This window comes from Aulonocara stuartgranti (assembly GCF_965226115.1).
Source record: "Aulonocara stuartgranti genome assembly, chromosome: 8".
Taxonomy (NCBI): Eukaryota; Metazoa; Chordata; class Actinopteri; order Cichliformes; family Cichlidae; genus Aulonocara; species Aulonocara stuartgranti.
Window position 1 is genome coordinate 7,670,105 of NC_138959.1, and position 14,825 is coordinate 7,684,929.

Below are 14,825 nucleotides of genomic sequence, written 5' to 3' on the forward strand. Positions count from 1 at the left end.
AGAAAAACACTAAATAGCCCGAACCTCAAAGTTGTTAAAACAGTGTGGGCGTTAAGGCAATGGTGAAGAATAAAGGGGATCATACAGGATATTGATTTTCAAGCTTATAAGAAATATATCAACTTTTTGCATCATCTCTTATATTGTCCATTTCCAAAATTAGGAAATAGGTAAGCCAATAAGTTCTCAACTTAACTTGTTTGAACTGTGGCGAATAGTGTCTTTGTGCAGCAGGAAACATTTTCTTGATTAGTGGGAATGTAATATAAAGCAGTGGTTGTATGAGTGGTAGCTGTATTGGATTTTGTGTACTGCGTGCATATAGCATACTGGATATTTTCTCTTTGTTCTTTTTTCCATTCATGCATAATGCATTATGGCATTTCCCATGCATGCCACTGTGTCCTGTCTTATCTTCCTTTAGCTCTGCTCCTTTGTCCTGGGATTCCACAGCTTCCCAGCTACATGGGCACATACCAGGTTGACAGTCCCCTCGCTATCAGCCCAGGCCTGCTATCTCCACATGGACCATGGCAGACACTCCATTGAGAGAAGATTACAGCATTCGTCTTTGTTCTACTAATCACCCTGTCTGTATTCCTTGTACATGAATCATGATTTTGGGATATACAAAATTGGAAAGTCACTGACTAATTAGGTTTATTAATCTAAAGAAATAATTTCTTTTTTGTGTGTGTGTGTGTTTTCAGAGTCTTTTCTTTTCAAGGAGGAGATTGATTTCATAATTAGGAGTTGTATTTAGTTGTAGAGCTGTAAATAAATCATTTTAGTATTCATCGGATGTTGCCCTTTAAGAGTTCTAGGACATGTTTTATTGAGATGCTGATACATTTTTGCCACAAAAGGGACATTTGCTGCTGTCACATACACGGTATTGGCAGCAAAACTCGTGACTGGCACTAAAACACTTATCACCTAATGATTATAACAATATTATTCATTTATTTTAGTAATATCAATAGAAGTATTAGTATAAAAAAAACAGAGACGGCCTACAAAGGCTGCGGCCGACCTTAGAAGTACCACAATTGCTGCTTGATGAGACATAATATTATTTCTAGTGCTTGATTTAAAGGCACAAATTGTTTTGCTCAATTTTAGGCCAAATCTTACTTGGCATTGTGCTGGAAAAACACACACAGAGAGGAGTTTCATCTTTGAATTCTTCCATCCGGCTGATTTCAAGCCTGTTGCCCTCAATGATAGGCTGAACACATGCTGCAGTCTGATGTTAATTCCAATGTTTTGTTTTATGTACAAACACACAAAAAAGTTATCTACATAAACCCCGATGAATAGGATTCTTAAATGTGCCTGTTTAAAAAGCAGACAGCTACAAATAACTTTCCGCTGACTGTTCCATTCCCTTAGGAGGCCCAGTTACTGCTCGGGGAATTTATGAGGCTTCATTGACACCATTCATAGACCCTTTACTGCCGTCCATCTGATCAGTTTGAAGCTATGAAGCTTCAGCGGACCTCATGAGAGCCATCTGTGTGTCTGTCTGTCTGCTGAGATTAAAAGCGGCCTTGTTCGCTCTGAAACTTTCTTGCTAAAGTTTTTGTCTTCTCTCAGTTAAAGTTTTGCAGCTTTTCCTGTGGGACTTTGTCGATGTGTTGAGCGTCTGTATTATTTTGTATAATTACAGTGACATTGCTGATGCTATTTGCTCCATTTAGAGCTGCGAGATTCCTCTCATGCCTCTTTCAAAGATGGGCGTACTCATATAAAAATCTTGTGCGGGCACATCCTTTGTGGCATGTGTCTGTCTTTAATTTATGTTATGGTGCACATGTCCATGCTGTAGTAAAGTGACACCTTTTAAGACATCGTCTTCATGCAAATTTGTGTGTGGGTTGACTTCCCTATAACTATCAAGTGTTACAGGCCCCACTTTAGTTTCACAACGGTGACATTGAACCCTTTTCTTCTCTTCAGCAATACTTCCCAGATGCTAAATGTACTTTCACTAACATTAAAGTCATTGTCTAACCATTACTGCGCACTAAGAGACGCAATTCCACATTGCTGCATGCTCTAAATCCACCACAAAGCTTTGGTGCATCACGCAGCACATCGCTTCATCCTCTTTGCTCTCTTATTGTTGATAAAATGATTAGGCCCTCAGTGTGAGTGCATGTTGGCGTAAATGATTTTGATGTATGGCAGAAGCTGAGCTTGATTTAGTCTTTGACTACATTAGCTGCCAATCTTTGCTTTCTTTCCTGACCATGATGGACACCCACAGGATCAGAGGTCACCTATGTGTAGTGATGACCTTGACCCAGTCTTGACACTGGCAATGGGTCGGTATGGTCAGTATTAGAAAGTACTAGGTCTGTAACCTCAATACGGTTCTGGGTATTCACATGATAAATGAATGGCTGTCTCATAGGGGTGGAAAGGGAAAAAAAGACATTGTGTCCACTTTGACCCCTTCAAACAGCGCTCCAGGGAGAGTTGGGGCCTGAATCTGCTTTTAGGGTTATAATGTAGCCTCCGGAGGCTAGGGATCATGTTCCTAAATAACCTCCAGACATCCTCGGGGATTTATGGAACCACTGGACTAGAAGTACACCTTGGATTAGGGTCAGGCTTGGAGTATAGTCAAGTATTGTGCAGGAGTTGAAGCAAGAGTAGTCCTGAATGTGTCTACACATGTGAGTCTTTTGCACACAGACCTGCATGTTTATGACTGTTATAAAGTGTAAGAGGTGAGATCTCTGTGTGATCTGACCAGCTAATGCAAATCTAATCTTAGCCAGCTGCATGCCTTCAGCCCTTTCAGCCTCATCTGCTTCTTTCTTCTCCAGCTGAGGGACACATTATTAAAGCTACAAATTACCAAGACCCAGAGGTTCTTCCACTCGTGGTGATAGCAAGCAGATGGCAGCAAAGCTAAGAGAGACCCATCTTTTCTCCCCATCCCCATCTCCTTACATAAAGCACCATTTGCATTTCATGAGCCTTAATTGCGTCTGTTGCCCTCCTCCCCACCGGCTCTGCGATTTTGTGCCTGTCACTGTGCACCCCTGCACCCTTGAAGAAGCTGTGATAGATTAAGGTAGGCCTTCTGTTTGTATCCCCTTCATTGTGTTTCAGAAATTAGAAAATATTATCTCCCAGCCGAGTCAAAGTCAAAAAAGGGATGGCTGTTGGGGGGTTGGAGGCTGGAGTGCAGGATTTGATAGTGACATTGGGTGTGATAGGAAAAGGCGGGGAAAATTTTTAAGGTATTAATGGGGAAAGTGATTATTATAAAAGCTAGTCCTTGACCCTGTGACGGGAAAACAATGACGCATGGAATCCCCAGACACCTATAAAGCACTGAGTTAATAATGCATATCAGTTAACAGTTGATGGGCACAAAACAATGATTTTGTGCTCTTTTTAAGGCTTTTTTTTTTTCATTTCTTTTTACCCTGCTATTCCAAAACATGCATCAGTATGAGAATTTACAGAAATACTGAATAAAAATGCTTAGAGTTTATGATGTTTGCCAAATAATGCTACAATAACCAGAAAGAAAGTCAAATGACAAACTATGACTAGTCATCATCAATTAATTTTCAGACCAGTCTGGTCTGGTGTCTGTCTGCTTTGTCCTTTAACGCATTTGCGGTTGTGTTGTTGTGTCGTGGGCCATATGAGCAGACAGAGTTTCAAGTTTACAGTTTAAAGAAAAGGGATATTTAGATTATAGAAAACAATGCGTGGCTTAAAACTAGTCAGCACAATCAGAAAGAAGAAAGTACAAATTGATATTTTGTTCCATGCTCTAATGCATTGCACATGTTTATATTTATCCCAGTAATATTGGACATTGGGGCAATTTAGGATTATTTCTCTGTGTTAAAATAGAAGGGGATTACCACAACATAAATGGTAAAACAAAATCCTGACATTTTACCAGCTAGTCGGATACAGACAGGCAACAAATTAATGCAAAACCTCTGAATAAATGAATGAATAAGCATAATCTGTAAGGCAATTTCATGGAATGGTTTGATGACCATATAAATTGTGTGAATCGTTTTAAATCTTAAACCTAGGTAAGCACCTTTGGGTAATTTTGTGTTAGACATCGCAGAAATGGAAAGGAAATATCTTCAGAATTAATGATGGGAACCATCTAGGCCCATTGAAGTGTATACAGATGATGCCAAACAGCATTATAAAAGCTACTTGTTGTAAATTCTTGTGTTTGGAAGGTTTTAGACTATTTTTAATCTTAACTTGACAACTTATTATTTTATGTTCAACATGATCACTGAGCAGTGAAGCAGAAACGAGGCTAGCTGCCCTTATGTAATACTGATTTGTACCAAAAGATGGTGCAGCTAGTCAGTACATAACCTTCATTTAACCAGGCAAATTTAGAGAAATTGTAATTTACAATAGCATGGATGACCCTGATGAAGGCCACAAGCTGAAAAGCGTTGGTCAGATGATAAAGTTGTTCCTCTTCCCTTTAAGTGTTGTTGGAGTTCCTGCATTGGGATTTTTTTCATCCTCTCCATGCACCTTGGAAGTAGGTGAACTTGTGCCAGAAATCTTTGCTGGAATTTACAATGGCAGACTGGTAAAAAGTGACAGTATACTCAATATAGTTGTAACTGTAACCTGTTGCCCATTTTCAATTTCTTCACTGTCTGCTCATTTGACTTGACTTGATTTTGTTAGTTTGTTTTTTACTTTGTTTTTGTCTTCTTCTTTTTTAACTTAAATTTTCATTTAACTCTGTCCCTTAAAATAAAGATCTCTTTTGTAAAGAAGTACTGGTCAGTTCTGTTGTGAGCTTAGGAATTTAAATTGCAGTCTGTAGTCTCTCTATTTCTTTTTTGAATCTGGCTTTGTTGTATTATTAATAATGGTAATAATACTTTATCAAATGGAGAAGAGTAATCTGTCTTCTCCCTTTACGTCTGATGATGTCTTGTGCAGAAGAAGCTTCATAATGGCTTTGGAGGAGGCACATTTATCAGTCTGACTAAAGTAGACTAGTTGGCAGAATCACCCCCCTCTACCTCATACATGCATACTAATGGCAGTGATGTACCGTCACAAACAAGCTGAGTTCCAGACAAACCTTAATCATCATATAAGGCGTTAACGAGGTTTGACACACTTCATTAAGAAAAGAATATGATCTGCCACACCCACCAGAGGCTATTTCGGTCGGTCTCCCTTCTCGGTTCAATGGTAGATGGTGAAATGACGTGCAGTACTCCAATTGTACCACACAGCGGCAGTGTTTGCTAATCTAGTATGAGACATATAGTAAATGTTGGCTTTGCTACTGTGTGCTTCCACTGGATGGCAGTATTGCACAGGACATGCAAAATTTTTAAGCCTGTAACTATGTACATTGACCTAAGGAAATTGAAATGTGCCCGGGTACACCATGATGACATCATACATTGGAATGGTATAATGTGGTATGCACATCTGCACACACAGAGACTTCCCCAGTCTGTAAACAACAACAACAACACACACCCACACGCTCGCAGACCAGAATGCAGTGTTCCCATTTTACCCAGTGCTAGAATGTCAGAGGGGGCAGTAGTAGGAGACTGTGACCGCCTGAGCCTGCAACAAGAATCTTTCTTTAGAGTGTACTCTTTCACTGCTGGAGATTTAGACGCATCATCAGCTCAGTGCAAAAGTGCTAGCTGAGGAGTGACTGTTATAGAAACAGAATATTCAGACTCCATTAGTCAGAACGGCTGAGTGTTCTTCAGATTGATTAGATATGTTATAGATGTGTGCACTGCGACTGAAAGACACAGTAAGCTCCATTAAGGTGGCAAGAATCATCCTTTAATGGTTAAATTCAAAGTAGCTTTTGGTAATATCAAGAGCATTTGGTTTTGGTGTAAACATAGCACAGCTGAAAGTGGCAGCTTTACACAAAATAATCAAGAAGGCAGTTGTCATTAGAGGCAGTCTCTTCTAACTGGACCCAATGAAGAGCATCATGCTGAAAAACCATAGCAGACTATTATCTAGTGTAAGCTCAGAATGAAATACTTGAATCCAACACAGTGTAGTTCTTTTTTGGAAGGGGAGAGGATCTCAGAGGAGATGCCATCAAGTGGAGGACAGATGCTTTCTCATTAGTGTTCAGAACATGCTCCCAGTCCTCTTATGTCTGATGTCACGAGAGACACAGTATACACTGAAACGCTATCTGCGTGTTTTGAATAGCTGGCATCGTGCGCCGTGTGGGTGACACAAGTCGCATACAGCATTTGCAACCACACGCACTAACCTAGGTTTGACTGGCTAAATTGCACACAGACATTTACAGGCTGCGTTTCAGTTGCCGATGTCTTCGACTGATCTCAAACGTTTTCACACACGTCAGTAATAGCAAATATGCCACGACACATGGGTAGTAATCATCATTTTCCACATTAAGCTTTTGGAGCTCAGAAAAGTGTGTCTCAAAGTTTACGGGCAAACAGCAAAATGACTTCTGCAAAATGTAACGGTTTACTTTACATGCATAGAGTGTTACAGTCCCTTGTAACAGTGGAATACACAATATTAGATAATGTGAAAGTAGTTTTATTTAGTAAGTGAGTGTTTTAGGCTAGATTGTCATAAACATTTGTTATGCACAACATATAAACAGTAAAGGTTTTATACAGTAGACAAAAAACCATCTAAACGTCAGTGGGCAGAGACTGCAGCATGTCAAACTTCAAGTATGTGAAACAGACAGTTGTATCATTACTGCAAACCTCTCTGTCCTTTTATCACTTAATAGAGTTAATATTTCAGTCATGTTTTTCCTATCATCTCATATTTTATATGGCTTCAACTTGGTGGCATTTATTCTAGTAGCGTTAAATGTATAACTTCTTCCTTTCGGTATAATGCCCCACAGTGATTATGCTCTTTCTGATACTTTTCTACAAAGACTTCTTGAGAATTGAACAGCCATACGCGCGAGGCGAACACAAACATCAGAATGATGGAAAATTAAGGCAAGAATAAAAATAAAAGCTTATTTAAAGTTCTTTCTCTGTGATCAGACTATAAACTCGCAGAATAATACTGACATTCCATTCTAAATGACTTTCGATTACATTAGTGCACCACCCCAACCGTGTTTATCCGCCGTTTACAGTAGCTGATAAAAGGGGGAAAAAAAATAATCAGACACTGCAAAGTGAAATCGGCTGTGTTCCCTAAAGAAGCAGCCCGGCACTAGATGTAGAAGTGCACCGCTGGCTGAGTCTCACTTTAATTAATGGCAAGCTGTTTGACTCTAAACAATAACAAAGCAACTCTGCTGTAAATGATTGCTATCAGTAATAGGAATGATAAATACATAGCACCATCTTTTGTTGAAAGTAAGAAATGGAAAAAAGACTGAAAACAAATACACTTAAACTTGCAAATTCACAAATAGAAAAGGACCAAATCCATATTCATGGCTATGCTACATCCATGGATGTTACCACTCTCTTTTGTAAAGCAACCCCGTCGAAAATGCTTAATTAACCTCTCTATTTCTATACATGCACTTTGGTTAGTATACTTCAAGAAACACTTTTTTTTCTCTCTTACTTATTACTTGGCAATTACCAAAACAAAAAAGGCAAAAAAAAAAAAAAAGAATCCCACAACAAAAATAGTCTATAATTATTTCATCATTACAAACAAAGACTGAGGCACTTAATCAGCTAAAATAAAGCTCATAGTATCCATTGACAGAGCAACACAAAAACTATGTACATATATGTAAAAAGTGTTATAAATATGTTTTAAACCATAGATACTATATACATCTTTAAACTGAGACAGTATTGGTGTTTTCGTGTTTTGGTTTGATTTTTGGTATTAATCCCCCCTTCTGTGAACTTGGTGTTTTGGCCTGGTAGTTGGGCGTCACGAGTTATACTTCAGAGGGGTACTGATAGCACTTGCAGTTGGGCGGGGGGGGGGGGGGGCGGGGGGGGTGGGGGGGGTGTTACTGGGAACAGTGGGATGGAGTGACGGCTCATTCTCGCTTCCTCAAGATGACATAGATGAGTCCGCTGATCAGCGCCAAGGGGAAGGCCACCCACGCCAGGATGTAGGAGTAGCCAAATGAATTTCCCTCCGGCACCCATTCTGGGCTCATCACCGTGTAGATGATGGCTCCGCTCATCACAAACAAACCTGCAAGGGGGAAAAGGTGACTTTTTAATAATACTGGCCATAATCATCTTAGTGTTAGATCAGGTTTCTGTGTGTCTTGTGTAAGGGGCTGAACCCTGCTTGGCGGCAGTAACGAGCAGGTCAGTTTCCCAGAAGGCATTCCCCCGCATTACATCACACTTTTTCATGCTTGTTGAACCCCATTGTGGCCTATGTAAGCTTTTCCAGCTCTGCCCACCGACCAACCTTGTCTGACATGGCACGATCTGTTTGTCAGACCCCCCCCATCCTCCCACGCCACACCTCCCACCGCCAGCCTTACTGACATTTGAACACTGCGCGGCTGGCAGTGTTCCCAGTGTCATTCCTGTTTGGTTGAGTGGGCAACTGGGTGCCAGGCAATGTGCTGGCACCGTGGAGAGAAAACCTGGGATTTTGTAAAGGGCTGCCAAGAGAGAACACAATGGACTTGCAGTAGAGATGCTCTCTGGCCAAAGGGCATGGAGTACAATGAACAAGGGGAGTATAAAAACCATTAGTAACTGGCTCATACCTAAATCTGATTCTCTCAAATAGAACATGGAAAGTGAGCATCCACTAACGGTTTCTTGGTGGTGGTGGTGGATTTGTACTGTATGAGTAGCACCTTTTGAGACTACCCAGGTGTTGCTGTGTTATTAATGCAGGTCAGAGTAGTGCGGAAGCTAGACTACCAGTCAAAAGTTTGCATGCACTTCCCAGAGGGCACTGCATGGCAGAATGCTATGGTAGCCATTTTGGTTACTCTATGCAAGTCACTGACTCTGGATCCAGCAAAACAGCCCCAGACCATCACGCTTCCTCCTTCATGTTTGACATTTGATGTCACATGTTGGGGAACCATCCTTTTGCTTACGTGACGGTGTAAAGAAAATCTTGGCTGATCAACCAAAGATTTCAAATCTTGATTCATCAGTCCATGACACCTTCTTCCAGTCTTCAGTAGTCCATTGGCTGTGTTTCATGGATCAGGCAAGCCCTTTTTTTCTTATTCTGGCATCTTAGCAATGGCTTTCTTGCTGCAGCTCAACCCGTCAAACCTTCAACTTAAAGCCTTCTCTTTACAGTCAAAAATGAGACTTGCTTACCACGATTACTCTTGAACTGAACATTTAAAGCTGTGGTCTTGTGAATTGGCTGTCACACAACCTGATGACTCAACTTCCTGTCAGAGTTTCTCCAAGTTTCTGAGTGCCTTTTAATGGTGAAGGTGACTGTACTCACTGACACATTGAGTTTCTTCACCATTTCTCTGACAGGAACAACCTACACTTTCAAGCATTATGATCTTCTGTCTCTCTTCCTTTGTTATTTGCCTTTTACTTGCAATTTTTATAGCAACACACATCTTTTTGCAGTACAATACTCATGCTACCCTACACGTGGATCGATGAGGTTATAAGTAGTCAATGAAAGTTGGGACACATTTGATGAGAGCTGTTTAAATTTCAATTTAAAAAAAAGAACTGCGGTGTTCTAAAACATTTCAGTGACCATGTATATTAGTCATTCTTGGGAAAATAAAGAAGATTTCAATTTTTCAGCTTCTCAAAATTGAAAAAAAAAAGCTGATTTATTTGGTTGCTACTGTTATCAATGAAATGCCTAATTTTTTAAATACATTTTTATTATATTTACTCACGTAATATAAAAATTATGTGAATGTGTTAAGGGTGATGAACTCACTGGCAAGGATCTGGAAGGTTCCAGTGAGGAAGAAGCGTCCACCCTTCTGCAAAGTGAAGAGCTGGCAGAAGAAGAGGACGAGAGACAGGCAGCTGAAGATGATGGATAGGATCATGACAGCCTGGACCGACTGAATCCACTCTGCAGGGGAGAGAGGGGAGTTGAAAAGAGAGAGAGAGTCCTGTCAGCAACAGCACGCCAGTCATCATGAACCAGAGCATAATAGATGTTTGATTGACTTAATGAACACATAACAGGATGAGAAGACAGAAATGAAAAAAATCCAAACCCAAAGTGTACTGTTGTACTGTGCCCCTGCTGAATTTAAGCATCCTCACAAATAAAACATAATGAGGAAGCCCTGGCATTGTTGACTTCTGGGAATCTATAATGGATCCTTAACAATGAAACCTAGGTATCTTATTTCTAAAAGCTCTGTGAGCCCCTCACAGTAGGACCTATGACTAAATGTGCCATATTGATTTTTCCTCCAAGGCCAGGCTTCTAGAAGCTATTAACCCATTAGACACCTGTATTGACAGAGTCCACCATGCACCATCTACTCTACTGGTGCTCAATCTCCATGTATGGTTGTGTGTTTTTGCGTTTTACTCGTGCTGCCATTCCAGGAATCATTGGACTTCCAAGCAGTGTCTATTTCTTGACTGATGGTTTTCCATGCTTACTTCCTACCCCATCAGGCCCTATCAGGTTTCTCACCTTACCTCACTTCCTGCCCCACAGGTTTCCTGAAGCACTCGCGCTTTCCCTTCCTCTATATACTTATTTAGTCTTTCGCTTTAGTCACATTTACTATTTCTATTTTTGTGCTCTTATCTCCCTAGATCTGTGTGTATTGGCATAAGTTGCAAATGCCACTCACTAGCTGCTGTCCAGTCCTGACGCCTGCAAGTACTCCAGATAAGTCTTTAAAATATGTATTTCTTTAATATAACTCAATCTGTATGCATGCCTCTGCGAAGGTTTGACATTGAAATATATGGATTTGTCTACTTCAAAATTCTCATACATCTGTGATTTATTGATTCTCTTACTTTTTTTTAAATAAGAGGCATATTGCGGTTTTAATGGAGGCGCACTTACAAAGTGAAAAAAGGCACAGTGCATAATTTATTAGTGCTCGTTCTCAAGAACAACAAGGATGATTAAGCAATAAAACAGCTTACTTTGTGTGATGTTTTTCACTTTAACTGACCGCATTTTAACTCAGCATTACAACAATTCATTACCCTGTAACACATTTCATGCATTTTATTCTGTGGCCGTTTAAAAAACAATCACAGTTTTTCTGGTGAAACTGCATGATGACTACATAGAGTTACCAGCTCGGAGTCAGGTTTCCTACAATGGCAGCAGCAGAGAATGTCCCGAGGACCACTGGCTCATAGATGAGATATGGGAAGAAACATGACACATTGCAAATCTCCATCCATAAAATGTCGCCAGCTTGATACCACACCCACGCAACAATTAGATTCCACTATGATAACCGTGTTTTCAAATGTTATATATAAATCTGTGATAACATTTTGTGAATGCAGCGACAGTACACTGATTTCTAATAAACAGCCCTCCAGCCCTCCTTCCTTCCTTCTTTCCCGACCAGTAGTAGGAAACAGTGACATCGCGCATTTCCCGGCATGAGGCGTGCTTCACGGTTCAAAATAACACAGAAACCCAAGAGGGACTCGCATTCAAAAATGAACATAAACTGGGTCTGGGTTCATTATTATTACGGAAATAACTTCCAGGAAGAGCAACTAAAGGATTCTGCTGAAATTCAAAACAGGAAAGTAACTGTTGAAGCTTTTCCCAAAACAGTAAACAGCAAAAATAAAACTGCTGTAGTATTCCCTCACTTGTTTATGTGGTGTAGGTCTGTGCTGGGGCAGCAGACATTCCTCGACCGCTAAATTTAGAGCAAGTAAATTTTGTGAAGTAATTTTCCTGGCTGCAAGCACGTGATGTTTAACTCACTCAGCATTTGATAACTGTGGCATCACACAGTGTGTGTGTGTGTGTGTTTTTCTTTTCTTTTTTTCATGGCAACACTGAAGGTTTAGAAATTCCCTAAAAATAACTGTGATGCCCATGATTATGATTTGGTTCAGAGGAAAGTTGATTGCTCAGCAAAGCTTCCAAAAGCTCTTTTGAACGAAGGCTTGGCCCCAACGTGCGAGCAGACCACTATCTTCCATCTCTCAAAGCCAAAGCAAAGACCTGGGAACGGCACACGCGCCTTGTTAAATAAACACTCTGCGTCAGTGCACCAGTGAAAGCAAGTCAAACAAACTGACTGCACCATCAAACTACCTGGCAGAGTGTGCAACCACTGCTGCCCCTGACAAAATACACACTGGCTGAACGCAGCTCATACTAGACAAATGACATCAGCCAGCTACAGCCAGCAGCTCTTGCAGCACTATGACGGCACTTTTAGTAGCAAAACATACAGCTGATGCAGAGTGAACATTCATGAAGAGGAAAATATATCACTCTTTGACTGTTTTGACATTGTAAAATATTTGTATTTAGTGTCTACTATCAATATGAATATCAGTATTTCTAATTAAAGCATCCAGTGTCTGACTTTGTGTACATAAATCTCCTAACGCTGCACCTGCTGCCTTAAATTGTCCTAATGATCCCTGCAAGCTAACACGGGACACTAAGATCTTACTCTGGGCGTGACCCACTATCAGCATGCTATGTTCTGCTCACGGTGGTCCAAGGTTTCCCTGGTTTCAAACACACACGCACATAGATTTAAAACTTTAAATACTCTTTGCAGCCCCACCCTGATTCTCCACAGCTCTGTTACTATGGACTCCCAACACGAGACCTGAATATGGACATCGCACCACGACTATTTATACAGTGGCAGCCTATCAGCTAGCACTTCAAAACAGCACTGCCACATTCTCTGCCCTAGATGGCACCACAGTTCCAGAGTAACTGTGACACACCCACACCATAGGGTAGGTAAATGATGGATTTTTAAAGTAAAGCAAGTTTAAAACTGAGCTTCAGAGAGAACAGAGCAGCATGTAAATTCCCAGTAAATTCCCCAGCCACTGTATTGTCAACAAACAGTTTAAAGGCAAACAGCAAAATATAAGTGAGGCTGGTATCTGACCTCCAGTTGATGCTGGGATACATCCAGAGGTAGTACAGTTTATCCATAGGTCTGATGTGGTAGATTCACCTGTTGTCCATACCTGGTGGCAACAACATACAACTCAGTCAATAAGAGAAATAGATCTCATTGGCATAGTTCTATTCCTAAGACACACATAAATAAGTTGAATAATAATTATTTTATGTTTAGTGATGGAGGTAAAACATCCATAACGGCTCCAAGAGAGTCAGTTTGCATGTAATCCTCCACGATATCTTATATCTTCAGGATACTGAGTGCACATGCATGCCTTTCTAATTGCTCCTGCTCTGTGTGCATGCTCACTATGACATCTGAACAAACAGAGACATGGGTAAACATGTCATTTTCACTCACGCTGACAATTGTTGACACAAAGAGGAGAACCAGAGCAGCGAGGTGCAGGAAGATGATTCCAAGTAGCAGGAGCAGCATCTTTACAGATGATCTGGAAAGCAGTGAGTAGAGGAGACAATCAGACGGTCAATGTACGTGTGTGTGTATTTGTGTGGATGTCAGATTGGTGGGATATGGGTGTGTCGCTGCAGCACGTTCAACGCGGACAGCCTTTTAAGAAATTTTATCTCAGCCTGTCTGTTTGAGATGACAGGATCCTTCCATAACATCAGTTTCAAAAGACGGTAAATAATTAACGATATTCTTCATATAGTCAGAGGTATGGTGCCTTTGAGTCACAGCCAGTGTAACAGCAAGTTTGTCAATATGATTAAACTTTAAAGATTATCTCAGGAGGGACCCTTTTTGCTTTAACTTGTTCCAAACAACACAAAATCTTGGCTTTTTTAAGCAAAAATAAATAAATAAATAAATAAATAAATAAATAATACGTCTTTTTTTTTCTTTGAAACTCCTTAAATCCATCCGCCATATATCATTTACAAAACTGCATTTATTTCAGTTATATTCGGTTTTTTTCGGGTAGCAAAATGACTTGTTAAAACAAAGCGAAGGAAACACGATTAGACAAAGGCTTATTAATTCTGTCTATAGTTGAAATTAATATGCTAAACTTAATGCCAGTTTATTTGCGGTGACAGCTCAATTCCCCCGTGTCTGTGTGTACGCACAATGAAGCAGTCTGCGCGGGGAAAATCTCGTTTCTCCCTTTAATCCGCCGGAACTGCCTGAGTGCGCCTGAACGTAACTAAGTTTAGAAAAAAGCAAAGTCCACTTACTTCGAGCGTAGAGCTTGTACGTCCACAAAAAGAGAAGCAAAAGCAAGTTTGCCCGAAAAAGAGTCCGACAGCGGTAGTCCTCTGTTCTAAAAGTCGCTCTCAGACTAGATTGATGCCAGGACTGACGTTCTGTTATAAAGTCTCATTATGGAAGAACAACGCCCTGCGTGCGTCGCTGCGTCATGGAGTGACCCTCTGGTTCACAGCCAGTGTTCCCAATATAGACGCGCTATGCGTAATGCCATGGGTTGCCTTAGTTACTAACTTACTGTGTGTAGTAACCTGGTAGTAATTGTTTGGCTGTCGTGGTAACTAACAGCAACTATGTGATTTCGAGGTTTCTCTTTCATCTTTTGTTGTATTAGGTATTAGGAAATTAATTTGGCGTTCCATATTGTAGATATTTATAAGTAATGTAATAAGACATCTGAAACTTTCTTTTTTGGCATATTTATAGTTTATATCATTAAATAATAAGGGGATTTATTTGAAAATCAAGCACAATTGTCCAAGAATTGCAAGACATTAGTTGTTGTTTTTTTCTTAATTTA

General features: G+C 40.4%; 1 protein-coding gene across 1 annotated transcript; it reads right to left on the bottom strand.

Annotated features, from left to right (window-relative positions):
- Positions 1–5,822: 5,822 nt before the first annotated feature.
- pmp22b (peripheral myelin protein 22b) lies at positions 5,823–14,452 on the bottom strand. Its single transcript, XM_082544759.1, has 5 exons — positions 14,275–14,452; positions 13,436–13,526; positions 13,058–13,139; positions 9,901–10,041; positions 5,823–8,196 (listed from the first exon to the last, which is right to left on the bottom strand). Exons 2-5 carry the CDS (start codon positions 13,511–13,513, stop codon positions 8,036–8,038), a joined length of 462 nt encoding a protein of 153 aa, XP_082400885.1. The 5' UTR covers positions 13,514–13,526; positions 14,275–14,452; the 3' UTR covers positions 5,823–8,035.
- Positions 14,453–14,825: the final 373 nt, after the last annotated feature.